The 14,247-nt window shown below is 40.8% G+C and overlaps 1 protein-coding gene across 4 annotated transcripts in view; it reads left to right on the top strand.

Moving 5' to 3' along the window:
* The window catches only part of LOC107316050 (VPS10 domain-containing receptor SorCS1), a 402,901-nt gene that overhangs the window by 368,056 nt on the left and 20,598 nt on the right, over positions 1–14,247 (top strand). For all 4 annotated transcript variants that reach the window (XM_085555282.1, XM_015867126.3, XM_015867125.3 and 1 more), the window contains 4 exons: positions 6,203–6,389; positions 10,402–10,535; positions 12,137–12,260; positions 13,159–13,271. In XM_085555282.1, coding sequence (XP_085411408.1) covers positions 6,203–6,389; positions 10,402–10,535; positions 12,137–12,260; positions 13,159–13,271 — 558 coding nt within the window. The remainder of the gene's footprint in view (positions 1–6,202; positions 6,390–10,401; positions 10,536–12,136; positions 12,261–13,158; positions 13,272–14,247) is intronic.

The raw sequence follows: 14,247 nt of genomic DNA, 5'->3' as shown, positions 1-14,247 counted from the left end.
TCTTTCCTGTCACACACCCAGCTGTTATTTCTATTTTTCACTTATTGGTATGAACATCAGACATTCGTGGTTCTTGCTGCACTGTTTCAGCAGAGAGAGTAAAAGCAGCAGCCTCCAGAACAACTCTGTTCAGCACAATGGCTTTCAGACTTGTTTTATCTGATTGCTCATATGTCTTTGCTGAAGAAAAGGATGGTAAAGACATTCAGGGCAGAATGGTTCAGGGCTTTGGCTGTTTCATTACAGATAATTCACGGAGAATGCCTACTCTAATTTATTTTTTATCTTGATAAATTGACAGCCGAAAGTCTTTGACATTCCAGATCTGTTTCAGTTCTCACTTGCCAAAGCCACTCCACTGGGAGTAGATTTTGGCTTGTTTTTGACTATTTTTCTTCTGCTATATGAAGTTTTGATTAGGTTAATACACAGGGAAAATTTTTTGTTCTTACAGTTTTAGCCATGGACTCGTTGCTAAAGAGATTTCTGTGTAACCTTGAGTAAGAAACTTAACCTTTTTGCTTGTTCCTTCATATGAAGATAGAATGTCGCTTACTCCCTCATGTCTCCCATGCCATTCCTTCTTCTGGTGGATGCTTATAAGTCCAAAGAAATCTCCTGTGCTAGGTGAATACAAAAACAAAGCCCCAGATTTCATGTAGAGCACTGTGGCTTTCTGTAATGACTTTTAATAAGTGGTTGCCCAAGGTACATTGTGTCTGGGTGCATTTAATGAGCTTAGGGGACCCTGCTGACAAAGAGACAGTGCTATGAACATTTCCCACCATGGCACTGTGGCCTGGTGTAATTCAGAATTCAACTCAGCTGATGTCTCTGGAGGTAAGCTTAGCATTAGGATTGTTTTGTTGTTGATGTACTCAAAATTAAAGATGCGAAGCTAGTACTACATGAAAGCACAGGCTGTGGTGTTCCACAGTGTCCTACTGCGTTCCCTCTATGATATCACAAGTTAGTTAGTAAAGATTACAGAAATCTGAAACCTTTATACTAACTTTAAACACACACACTGAATCATGGCTGTTTATCTTTCTAACACCAACACGTTCCTCTTCATAGCACACAGACAAAGTTCAGTACATCCCCTCTCCCATACCACTGTCATCTGAATTATAATTGCACTTTCTCTCTTACTGATGATAACAAGATTGTTAAGAGAAATCAGAGCCTTTCATGCATTTTTTTAAATCCACTGCTAGAATTCCATGAAAATATATGAAAGTTGACCTTTCCTTCATGATGACACGCAATGCTGCAGTCTTCTAATGCACCTCCAGTCGCGTAAGTTGTGTTATTTGGTGTAATCCTGAGAGGCTGTACTTTGTGATTCCTGTGGAGCACAGATGTGGTCCTGTAGAAGTTCACAGATGAGTCGTGCTGGCAGAACTGGCAGTCATAACAATTAGTACAACTAGCTGTGTTGGTTTAGAAAAAGAAGTACACATACCAGGCCTTATAAAAGACGCATTTTTTAATCAATTTCTGCTGTTAAAGAGCATCTCTTGATAAGCGGAAATTTAAAAAGAATATGTGGTTTTCTGTATTTGACCAAGTTGAACTTAAGAATCTTTATTAAATTAAGTATATGCCTTATGCAGACAAAGACAGAAATTATCCCACATACAGATATTCAGCTGTAATGGAAATGTTTGACGGATGTTTTCTAATGGTGACAGGAAAATGTCACAGTGTATAAAAGGTTGCTCTAAAGGAAGCACAAAACAGATTTCTAAAACATTAATTCATGAAGACAGTTCAACAGTGGTGTCTGTCTCTTGCAGAGGATAATTAAATTCATTTTCAACATCTGTAAGGAAGGAGGCACAATTTGATGCATAATTGAAGACTTAAAAATTAAATCTGAAACATGGGAAACAAAATTAAAAACCTTGAACTGTGTTCCATTGTTTTAATACTTCAATTTATATACAAAGACTGGAAGTTAATAAGGAAAATTCATGATTAGATCCTCCTGGGCAAGATTCAGATAGAGTGTTTGTGATGAGTTTGAATGAGCCCTAACCTGAGATACACTGAAGTACCAAGACTTCATGAAAGTAATCAAAATGTAACAATATTGTTATGAAGTATATAGACAGTTTCTTGGCGTATCCCCAGGCAGGAAGCTTCATGGAGTTTGTTGGAAGCATCTGTATCTTACGAGTGCTGTATTGTTTGGGCAAGATACAGGAAAAAATGTTAATTTTGGTTTGGGGAATGGAGTTTATACTTAGAAATTCTGTAGGCATTTAATGAGAAAATCCCTTAGAAAACATTTCCAATTTATAGTTTAGCATCTTGAGGTCTATGGGAAGAAGGCATAAGATGGCGCCTTGGGAAAAATAGTTTTTAATTCCCAGGTGTTCTTCTCTGGCTAAAAGGAATACTCATGTGTTTGAAGTTCAGTATACGCATATGTTTTTGGCTGAAGTAAAACCTTTATCAATGTGCAGCCTTCAGATACACCCACCCTTGTGCATATTGCAAAGCATTATGAACAAAATATTTTATATTTTACCCAGTACTTGGTTTCAAAAAAATAAAAAAATAAAAAAAATCCATCCACTAAAAGTACTTTTATTTTTCCAGCTATTGTAATTGTTGTTACTTAGCACAGTGTGATTAAAATACAGGTGCTGAATGCACAGATATCACCACAGTCAGCCATCTTGTCAAATTTTTCTCTCAGTGCCTAAGAGCACTAGCATTAAAGACCTCTTCCAGTGATGGCTGCAGAGGCTGCCCAATGACAGCTCGGCACTGAGTACATCCAAGTGCTTTGCTGTGACTGCAGAAATGATGCAGTAACTTTTGTATCTACCTTAATTGGGCTAAAAGCTTCAGATGCCCCTATCATGTAGTGCTGGACTTGTCAAAATGCTGAGGAGAAGCCAGAAAAAAAGCAAATGGAGAGATTGTTAGCAAGATGTATGGATATGCGCTGAATTGTTGCAAAGCAAATCCTCTCTTGGAAAATCAGCCACTTGTAAATGGTTCTCTGGAGCTGGGGTTGATGTAGATCAGGTGCAGGCTGTAAGGAAGTGTTTTGACTTTGGCTTTCCTAGAATTTTAAATGTCAGCCTTTCAAAATGTGGCATTTTCAGTGAAGAGTTATAGCCTGGATCTTACTGAATGGAAAGTGCTTTTCCAGTTCAAAGGGCTTTGAAACAAAACAGAAAAAGCTAAGACAAATGAAAGAGGCTGTGGGAACAGCAGCTCAAGTTCTTCTCCAATTAGATTTTCAGATGTCTCTGTCAGCATCTTTTCTCCCTGGGGCATTTGGAAGAAAATTTGAAATCTAAATCCTGCAGATGTTGGAAATGGCTCCCTTCCCTGGCAGCACCTGTAGACACTATAGGCTTCTTGGCTATAGAGAAAAATGAAGATGAGAAGAAACATTTGTTAGAGAGTGAATTTTGACTCTTGCTGAAACAGGGCTGTTCTAATGTGGAATCACATTTTTCATCTTCTCTGCTACTTCAGATATGCAGAGGAAGATACCTTGTCCTGAAATATATCTCAACTGCATGACCTCAAATATATTCAGATATGATAAAGCCAGCAGGTCACTATGGCAGTGTGGTTTTAATCATGCAGACTGCTTTTGTCCCAGTAGTATGGCTTTGCTGAATAGTTTTTTCAGTTTTCAGTTAGAAAAAAAAGGGGGAGGGGGGAAGATAAAAGGAGTAAAACCCTTGCAGTGATGGGCATAGAGGAAGTGGAAGAGCTTTCAAGGGTCTTTCGGAAAATTGATGTATGCTTGCCTTTGTGGAGACATATCCCATTTGGTGCCTATTGGCTCTGGCAAACAGAGCTTCAAGTCAAAATACTGCAGAACAGTGGTAGATATGATACTGAGGGGTATGTATTGGCAGGCATAGTGATGATGGGTTGATGGTTGGATTTGGTGATTTTAGAGGCCTTTTCTCACCTTTATGTTGCTGTGATTCCATTTTGTTTGTAACTTTGCACATCCTCTTTCATATAACTTGTGTCGCTTAGGGACTTAACTGTCTGTACCTTCAGGACTTGGAGAAAGAGGAATGGCATGGGGTGTCTCTCAGAAGCTCCAGGTATGTGCTTTTGTCAGGGGATGCCTCAGGTGCTTTTGTCAGGGGATGCCTTTCTCTCCACACATCCAATCTGGGATACTCCAGAGCAGAGCAATGCAGTTATTTGTGTCTCATCCCTTTGGAAGCAGCTGAGCTTCCAGCAAGGTGCCAGGGCAGTGTAATGAGTACCGCTTTTAAACTCTACAGAGTGTCTGGAACATTTTCTCTCTCTTGCTATCCTGAAGTAGAGCTCTGCTGCCCCCACTTCCCATTCGACCATGCTTCCACCATTTCTGACTTCACAACAAGTGATAAAAAGACTGAGGGAACATGAGGAATGTGAATGATTCTGCTCCAGTTCTCTCATACTCACACATTTTCCTTTCTGATGTGAAAACCTGTCTGATGCCAGTCATTTACAGGATATCTTTCCTTCCAGCTGGGAATCCAGAGGACTGCTTCTATCTCAGGGTGGTAGGGCAAGAAGGAAACCAAAGTAAAATAACTGTCTTGTCAGCCAGTTTTATGGATTGCCCTCAGCTATTAATTTAGTGACATTCTTCCAGACAGTGTCAGCTGCCTCTGGACCATCCTGGGAGTAAGTTGCTGCATAGCAACAGGGAGCTGGGACATACCCATGTAGGCATCATGTGGAGCCTCTGAGGGACACCCCCAAAAGGAGAAAGAGTGCTTTAAACTGAGACAAGACTCTGCGCCTCACCTGAAAGGCAGGAGATATGTGGCAGCTGCGGTTACTATCCAAGGCAATGTAGGCTGTATTTAGTGATGAGAAGCTACCCTTAACAGAGGCATATCATTGCCTTGTGATATCAGAAAAATCTTGAAAGTATTTCTAGCATGTAAAAGCAGTGGATTATCTTTCAGTTTTTGTGGGTTGTTTTGTGTTTTTTGTGTATGCAGTCTCTGTTAAATTAGCTTGCAAACAAAAAATCAGAAACTTGCTTTCTATCCATGGAAAAGGACCCTCCTCTTCTGGGTTTTAAATGTCTTTTAGGACCGCGTGGCTCTGACATTTGACAAAACCACATGTAGCAGGCCAGAATTCAGTTTCGGGAGCAGAAGTTTAAAACCTGATATAGGGTTGGTTTGCATTGAAGAGTCTGGCATGAATAACACAGATCTCTGAAATCCTTGGCTTTGCTTTAATTTTTTTCCCCCCAGCTGTGGATTTTATTTATTTACTTATTGTAATTTATTGTAACAGCTCTGAAACCCACTAGATTAGCAGCTCAGGAGACTAAGGTCACAGAGTGGCAGTCTGAGTTGCACTACAAACCCATCCTGATAGGATTATCTCTAAGCAGGAGAAGAGTTTAATCAGCCTTGTCAATTCATTAGCCCTCCTCTTCTGAGGCAGTCACAAAGGGTCCCACTTAATGTCAGTGGTGTCAGTAGCTATTCTGAGATAAATACAAATCCAGCTCACTTTGAGTCAGGCCACTGAACAAGTTGTAAGCTCCTGTAAGCAGCTGTTCTCATGCGAGGCTGAAGAGGTTCTTTTAACACCTTGCTGCTTTGATAGCATTGACCCTTCTCTGAGGACTTCTCAAAGTTCCTTCTTGAACTGTTTTGCCTGTCTACTTTTTTATCATTTTAAATGCAAAATGCATAATGTGGGTTGTTCCAAAGACTCCTGAGGCAAACAGTTACCCACAGCCTTAGTGCTCGCTGAGTGTCACTCCCGCTACAAGGCTGCTCTTCACGATAAGGAAACCCAGGGAAAGGAGCTGGTGTTTGCAAATAATCCCTATCTTTCCTGATGGGTAGGAAAGCAAGGCTACAGTATGCACCTTCGGTAATACCTCAGCTTTGATAATGCAGCTGAGTTAAGGATCGCTTAACTAAGATAAGGAGGAAGGATCACTTTCTCTCCAGTGCCTGCTGCGTAAGTTGATGTAGTGACCACCTTTCCTCTGCTAACATCAGAAATGTGAATATGCTCTGGATGGTCTACATCACTCCACTGATTCAGTCTCTTGCACTTGTTTTCTGTAGCTCCCATCAGGGCTCCTGCTGATATCAGAGGCTGTGGACTGATCTTCCAGGAAGTCTCTTAAAGGAAAATAACAAAACAAGCCTATTCCGACCCTTTCTTTTTTCTGTCACCACAGGGAGACCTCCAAAGGTCCCTCATTCAGGTGGATTTTGGTGACGGCACCGCTGTTTCATATGCCAATCTCAGCTCAACAGAAGATGGGATCAAACACACCTACCAGAATGTGGGCATATTCCGAGTGACTGTTCTGGTGGAAAACAGCCTGGGATCTGACAATGCTGTCCTCTATCTGCACGTAACATGTATGTATGTTCATACTCATTGTTAGCTTCTGCCATTCCTAGAAAAAAATATCACTCGCTCTGGGAGATGATGTTTGAAATTTGCATGTGGGAGTGATGGGAGACGGTGAGTGTTTGACCTCTGACAGAGGACTCCAAAATGGGAGGAGCCATGAGGAATAGCAGTTTGTTTTTTGAACCATGTTTAACCTCTAACTTTGGGTGATCCAATCTGAGACACCTCAGGGTAGTATCTTTCCCTTTCTGAAATGCACTGTCATTAGTGAGTTTACAGCACCAGAAAAATAAAGACTTCTTAATCGCTTTTAAAAACCTTGACTTTCACATTGTACAAGGTTTTGCCCTTTAATGAAATGCAGCCACATTTGGGATGGAAACTTGTGCATTTCAGTCTTTCTGTTGTCATAGGAACCAAAATCCTGGTGTTAAAAGAGTATAACAAGGAAAAATCTTATCTTCACATTGCTCTTTTGCTATTCTTTTCAGCCTTTTTATATGTTGGCTCTCTCTGATTTACACCTGAAATGTCTCAGTCCTTGTATAAAACCACTAATGTGTTCTTTCATCTTTATTCTTACACATGCCTGTGAACCCAAAGGGTTTAACTGTTATTGACATTTTGTGGTAACTCTTATGGATTTTGTTTGGGGCCATAATTTGTTTTACATGATGTGGTTATTTTCTTTAGTTTGTTATTTTTGTTGGGTTTTGTTAATTACTTATATTTCAGGCCATGTATCTATGTGAAGGATTTACTGGAGAAAAAAAAAATATATATAAAAGCCTCGTTATTTTTATGTGTTAAGCTTTTAGAAATACTGCTTAGCTTCTACCAAAGTAATTCTACATATTGCCTAGATAATTCAGCACATTCCATATTCTGTAACTCTGGTTTTGGAGTTACTTCACTGAGTGTGAAATCAGCTGCATCTTTCTTTAGGGGGAGAGGTGTACAGTTGTATCAACAGATGGGACCAAGTAGGAGTTGTAGGTGTGGGAGACAGGAGGTGTATGTGGGAGCATGATGGGAACAGGAACAAATACCTCCCTGAAATTCTTCCTTGAAAAAGACCTGAGGTTAATGAGCGTAATGTACCATTTATGATTCCCTTACCTGATACTGGTGTGCTATAAACTTTTATGTCACATAGTCCTTCAGCAGTGTCATGTGTTTTAAAGACTCCTATCTATCTTGCAAAAAAGAACTCTGCTGATAAATCAGATTGTTATCGAGCTTTGGCTTTTTATTTGTATACTTATCCTGTATTACTTCTGCTTTGAGGCACTGGCAAGGCAAGGTAAGGTCTCAGCTCTTAGATAACTACTGTTTTTTTTGTTGGTCGCTTGGTTTTGTTACAGTATTTTGAGAATTGGTGTATGATAGAAAAGGAACTATGCTCAGAATAGATGTTTATATGTTTTCACATAGTTTCTTCAGCAACTGAGGAAGCACAGGTTTGGTCCAGTGGAGAGTGCCCCTATCTGCAGAAGGGAGGTTCCAGAGTCACACTGCTGTTTGCCTTCCTGGTTGTGCTTGGGTGCTTAGTCTATGTAACAGTCACTGTAAACAAATGGAGCAGTGTTTTGATGGTTGATATTTCACAAGAGGTTCTGACAGCCTTCTGTGAACAGGGTTAGTAATCCTTTGCTGTTTGACAACAAAGGTCTATGGGGACCTTTGCATCCACTCAGACTATCTGCACAGTAATGAACTCACACAACAGTAACCAGTCTGTCATAGAATCATAGAATGGCCTGGGTTGAAAAGGACCAAAATGATCATCTTAGGTTTCAGTCCCCCTGCTTATGTGCAGGGTTGCCAACCACCAGACCAGGCTGCCCAGAGCCGCATCCAGCCTGGCCTTGAATGCTTCCAGGGATGGGGCACCCACCGCCTCCTTGGACAACCTGCTGCAGTGTGTCACCACCCTCTGAGTGAAAAACTTAGTCTCCTAATATCTGACCTAAACCTCCCCTGTCTCAGTTTAAGACCATTCCCTCTTGTACTATCATTGTCCACCCTTGTAAACAGCCATTCCCCCTCCTGTTTATAAGCTCCCTTCTAGTACCAGGAGGCTGCAATGAGGTCTCCCCAGAGCCTTCTCTAAGCTAAACAAGTCCAGTTCCCTTAACCATTCCTCAAAGGAGAGGTGCTCCAGCCCTCTGATCATCTTAATTGCCCTCCTCTGGACCCACTCTAAGAGCTCCACATCCTTCCTGTACCAGGGGCCTGGATGCAGTACTGCAGATGGGGCCTCACAAGAGCTGAGTAGAGGGGGACAATCATCACCTTCTCCCTGCTGGCCACCCCTTTTTTAATGCAGCCCAGAACACAGTTGGCCTTCCAGGCTGCAAGCGCACACTGCTGGCTCATGGACTGTAGACTGTATAATGTATATTCATTGAAAAAGTCTCTACAAACTTACCTGGAAGGATGCAGTCTCCTAGCAGTTAAGAGCCCATCCAAAATGAGCTATCCCCACCTGCTGGTCAGATAATAGTTCAGCATTTCAGACACTTTGACCCATCAGCTATTTGCAGAGAAATGCTGAGGCAGAATTGGCTTCTTTGAGCCGTTCTTTAATATTCTCTCTAAGCCAGCACATAGCACAGGTCTGAGGAGGTGCTGGGTGTCCTCTGCAGTGTGTAGTCTTTTAAGTTGTATTTAGAGCAACTGTTTAGTTATATTGGAATGAACTAGATTTTACACAGGTGTCATTGTCACTACTGTCACCACATAAGGTGTGAGGAAATGTATTCCTTTAGAGGTCTGTGCTGGTGGTACTTGGCATTTGGCAAACATCCCAAAGGATATCAGAGCTGCAAAATATTCAGCTTGGGGAAGCTGCCATTTCTCAGTTCTTAGTGTCTTGCAGGTCACAGAAATGTGCCTGGGAAGGGAAATTCCATTAAAATCAGAAGGTTGAAATTCTGGCTTCTCTATCATAGGTGACTGTTAATGGGGGCTGTGTCTATACCACAAAGAAATCTGCACTTGAATCATAAAGACTGGTTGTCATTTATACTGGCATTGCTTATACAGTCTGGTTTGGGTGATTTTTTCCATGCCTCTCTGCATGTGTGTGAGGCAGGCTCATGAGATGCTTGCTCTAAAATGTTCACAGGTTGGAAAACCAAGGTCTAAGTAAGTAAGTGATGATATATGCATGTGATGTTTTCAGTAAAATCCTCTCCTGAAATATAAAAGATCCTTTAGCAAAGCATCTCAGTGCCACATGGACAAAGCAGTCAACCCTCTCAGGCTGTGGTCTCCTCATCACTTACTTAGAAGCGTGCAGATGTAGGATTTTACTTGTTTTAGAAGCTCATGTCCCCATATCACCTGGGAAGTCTTTCCTTTTTTTCCCCTCTCTGTCAGTTTTAGGACAATTGCTTTGTTCTCTAAGCAAACAGTCAGAACACGTTTTAAAAAATAATCTGGAGGACAAGATGCAATAACAAAGGCCCATCTGTCTCCAGAAGATGAGAAATGCATAACCCTGGGCATAATGTCACTTGTCAAATGAATTATGTTCTGTTTATACTAAAAAATAAAATAGTTTATTGAGGAAAAGAGGGAGTATAAGGTAACATAAAATGAAAGCAGTCAGTGAATAACTGTGTTCAGACAGAATTTCATCTTGTATAAATAGATACAGTATTACTGATGTTCACCAAAACCTAATAGTTTGCATCAGCAGAGATGCTCCATGTCAACTGAAGCCATTTGTCCTGCACCTTCTTATGTCATGTCCTACTATAGAAGACCCTGTTCACTTATCTGGGCTCTGCCCTATTGTTTAATAGGTATATAATGTTCCTGGATATCTGACATACATGTAATAAAGAACCCAATATTTTAGCTCCGGTACAGAGATGATAAACGTCATGCCCCATGCTGATTTAGGACAATATATTTCCTCAAACCAGTGAGTCTCCCCTGAAGTCCCCTCTATCCCAAGTTGGTATTTCACAGGGAAGGAAGACTCACACCTTGTTTCTGTTTCTGCAGGTCCCTTGGAACATGTTCATTTATCTCTTCCATTTGTCACCACAAAGAACAAGGAGGTCAATGCCACAGCAGTACTATGGCCAAGTCAAGTGGGAACACTTACTTATGTCTGGTGGTTTGGGAACAACACAGAGGTTTGTATTCTCTATGGATATCAAAACAATCAAGGAGGAATTCAGACTGGGAAAGGAGGAAGAGAACAGTTTGAAAATGCTTCTAAATAGTCCCCCACACAAGAAAACTGCAAGTCAGAAGAGGCACTAATTCTTGGATCTTTGATGTACCAACACTGAAACATGGGAACCATTTTGTGATTACTGCTGTGACTTAGCTGCAGGTTTATTGCTATTTCATGCAAATTGTTAATAGTTTTGTACCAGCATTTTCATCCAAGGTAGATGATGTATAGAACCAAGGTCTCAAAGAGCTTCTAGCATGCTTTTCCACTCATTAAAAAAAGCAGAAAATAGCATACAACCCATTCTGCTGCCTCTGTGCTTGCAGAGAGTAATGTGCACTGGCATTGTAACTGTTACTGTGCATAACTTTGTGGCAGCAGTACCCAGGCACCCTTAATAATCTCCAAGGGGAGAGATTCTCATGGCTTTTGTAGAGCTGAGATGGGCCTCCAGCCACGTTTTTCTTCTGTATAATGCAGGTCAGAGGGTTGCATCAACACTTCCTGCTTTATTTACCTCTTTGTGATGAAAGTAGAATTTGAATTTTTTGGTGCTTTATCCCTCAGATGATGGAAAATTCACTGCTTGTTTCTTACCCTCTCCCCCAGCTTTTTCCCCAGAGCTAATTATCATGAGTGTTAAGCATATGCCCTGTGTTTGTAGTCTGAATTTATCTAGCTCTGGTTTCAAGCTGCTGGATCTTGTTATGTCTTTGTGTGTAGATTAAAGGACTCTGTTGTATCAGAAATCGTCTCTCCCTTGAGGTACTTACAGGCTGTGATTCTCACCTTTTAACCTTCTCTCTGATCTTCTAAGCTCGTAAGTGATCAGAGTTGGTCTAACTCTGTTCTCACTGAAGTGAGAATTTTACTACAGACTACAATGGGAACAGAGTTTGACTTAATACTACGTGCTTTGAAGATCTCATCCAGAGTTCATTAATAAGCTAAAACAGAAGTTAGGGCAGAGACTGTTGAAAGGGAGCACAGCTCACTGATTAACTAACTGGTTTGCACAGCTGAAGGGGATCTGTGTTCTCTTTAAAACCCATCCTTTTCCAAAAACAGGATCTCCATGACTAGGGGTAACATAGGAGAGCAATTGAGAAATGTTGATTTGCCTTCTTGTTCTGGCACAACCTCCTTAAATACCTTAAACTAAACCACAGCTACATCTGGGAAAGAAGCGTGACATTGGAATAGTGAGTCTGGTGGGCTCACTATTCAGATCTATTCAAATCTGCACCACTCTGGAGAGTGCAGCAAAGACTCTTTATCATGGGGTTCCAAACAGACAGCGTACTCAGCAGAAAGCCACCTGGACACAGGTACTGGAAAAGCAGCACCTTAGTAACTATCTTTTTTGGAAATTTTAGGCACTCTGAACAGTCTCCAACAAATTGGCTGCCATGTCACATGATCCTTCCTACATCTAAGTTTCCAAGCTGGAATCATTTCCCAAAACCATCCCAATAGGCCAAAGAGACAAACCCATATTTGTTTGTCTTATACAGCCAAATTAACTTTTTTTTCTCTTTTTTTCTGATGTATTTGCAGCCACTGATCACTTTGGAAGGGAGCATCACTTTTACATTTTCTGTGGAAGGGATGAATACCATCACTGTTCAGGTTTCAGCAGGAAACACTATTCTTCAGGACACAAAGACCATCGCTGTATATGGTGAGCCCTTCTCCCTTTGTTTTGCATAAGATTCTCCATAATCAAGAGCTAAAGATGCAGGCAACAATCTAAGGTCTTAATTCCAGGATACTTTGAGCAAGGTTGTAAGCTCATTTCCAGTGATACCAATTTAGCATAATGACTCTGACTGATGTTAGTCCAGACTGAGACAATTGCAGAGCGTTGATTTTCTTCCCAGAACCCTCTGTGTCAAATCTATCCACCATTATATGTTAGTCCAACACAATTACTAAAAAAATTAGGCTGTTTTGTAAACTGAAGTTTCCTCTTCTTGGCCAGCAGAGGCCTCTTTACTCACACAGAAGCTGCCTGGCTCAAAAAACAAGTCAGTGCAGCATGGTACAGTCCTGCACAGAAATCCACACTGCTCTGATATTGTAGTCAGGCCTCAGAAGCAGTTACAACAAATGCCATGTAGTATGGAAGCAGTCCAGGAAGCACTGGGAATTCCCTAAGCATGTAGTGAAGGTGATCAGTAAGAGCATCTCTGTTAGCAAAAGCAAAGATTAAAAAGCATTATTTTTCCCAAGGCTGTCCAGCTAAGATTTCAAGTGCTTGAAACATGTCTATGAGAATATAATCACAGCTTCCTTTACAGAGTTTGTCTTCTTCAGAAATCAAGAAGGAAGCATTTACATTCTCCACACCGTTCCCCTTGCAGTGCTATTCACCTATTAAAGTAAGGACCTTTTTCAGTTTAGTGACACTTGAGCAGTGAATCACTCAGATTTACTGCTGGATTCTCTGACAGCGTATGCATCACTTGCAGATTGATTAAGAAAAGCAAAACACAGACTGCAGCAGGTTTCGCTAAGTTGTGCTCATTCAGCACTAAGACATTTTCAGATGTCTTACCACTTTATCATTGTATCTGCAGAGCAATTCCGGTCCTTGCGGTTATCATTCTCCCCAAATCTGGATGATTACAATCCAGATATCCCAGAGTGGAGAAGGGACATCAGCCGTGTAGTCAAGAGAGCTCTGGTGGAGGTAAGAAATGTGCATAAACTGTCTTACAGTGGCTCAGTTTCTGCTTTCTGCCTACATTAGGGCTGAATAAATTGTTCTTTCAAGGTGTCTCTCTGTCCCTTGCAACTGTAAAAGGAGGATAGACGAGTGTGTGAGTCCGGAATCCTAAATTTTATACAGGTGAAATGATCACATCCTATGACAATCTAGTGCTCAGAGTCAGACTTCAGTTTATTCTTTTTAATGGAATTTTTCAGAGAAAAGGGCATCTGGAAAACAAATTACCTCTGTGTGTCCCTAGCTTTACAAATGTCTTTTCTGTTGCATTACAATTCCTCCTTTACTGCTTTACTTACACAGCAGTGGAAAGCAATACTGTTCTAATGGAATTACAAATATGCTGTAGGAAACTTAAGAGACCAAAGAGAAAATAATTTTCACTACTAAGAGCAGCACCAGAGTACAAGCCTTATGATGTTTTTTATATGGCATGAGTTTCATGGGTCAGGATTGGGTGCTATTTCTCCCATCAACACCATGGAGAAGCTCTGAAGATCCTTTTCTAGCTGTGAAACAAAATGTTGTAAAAATACTGTTTGTCTGAAGATCTAGGTTTCAAACCAAGAGGCAGAGAAACGTATGTTAGAAGGAACAGGTGTGCAGGTGTGTGTGTGGTGGTTTCTCAGCTCAGCAGAAAAACAGCAGAAGGAACCGATCAAAACACATTTGTGTCCAACTGATTAATGTCTTTCCAGCCTTTTTGCATAGATGGAGTCAAAAATAAACAGTTAAGCTTTGCTAATAACATCCACAACCTTTGTTTCTATTCAAAATTGGAGAAATTTCATTTTTTAAAACAGCAAAAAAAGTCTGAATGCTCACTGAGAGTTTTTTCTTAATTTCCGGACAAGACGCATGGAGAGAAAAACCACCTAAACCATCCCACAGTTTTCTGTAGCTTGTCCTTTCAATTTATTTATGTCTGTATCAAGTACTT

Source organism: Coturnix japonica, chromosome 8 (assembly GCF_054131305.1).
Source record: "Coturnix japonica strain WE chromosome 8, WE-NBRP24, whole genome shotgun sequence".
Taxonomy (NCBI): Eukaryota; Metazoa; Chordata; class Aves; order Galliformes; family Phasianidae; genus Coturnix; species Coturnix japonica.
This window is presented reverse-complemented; position numbering and strand designations above follow the sequence as displayed.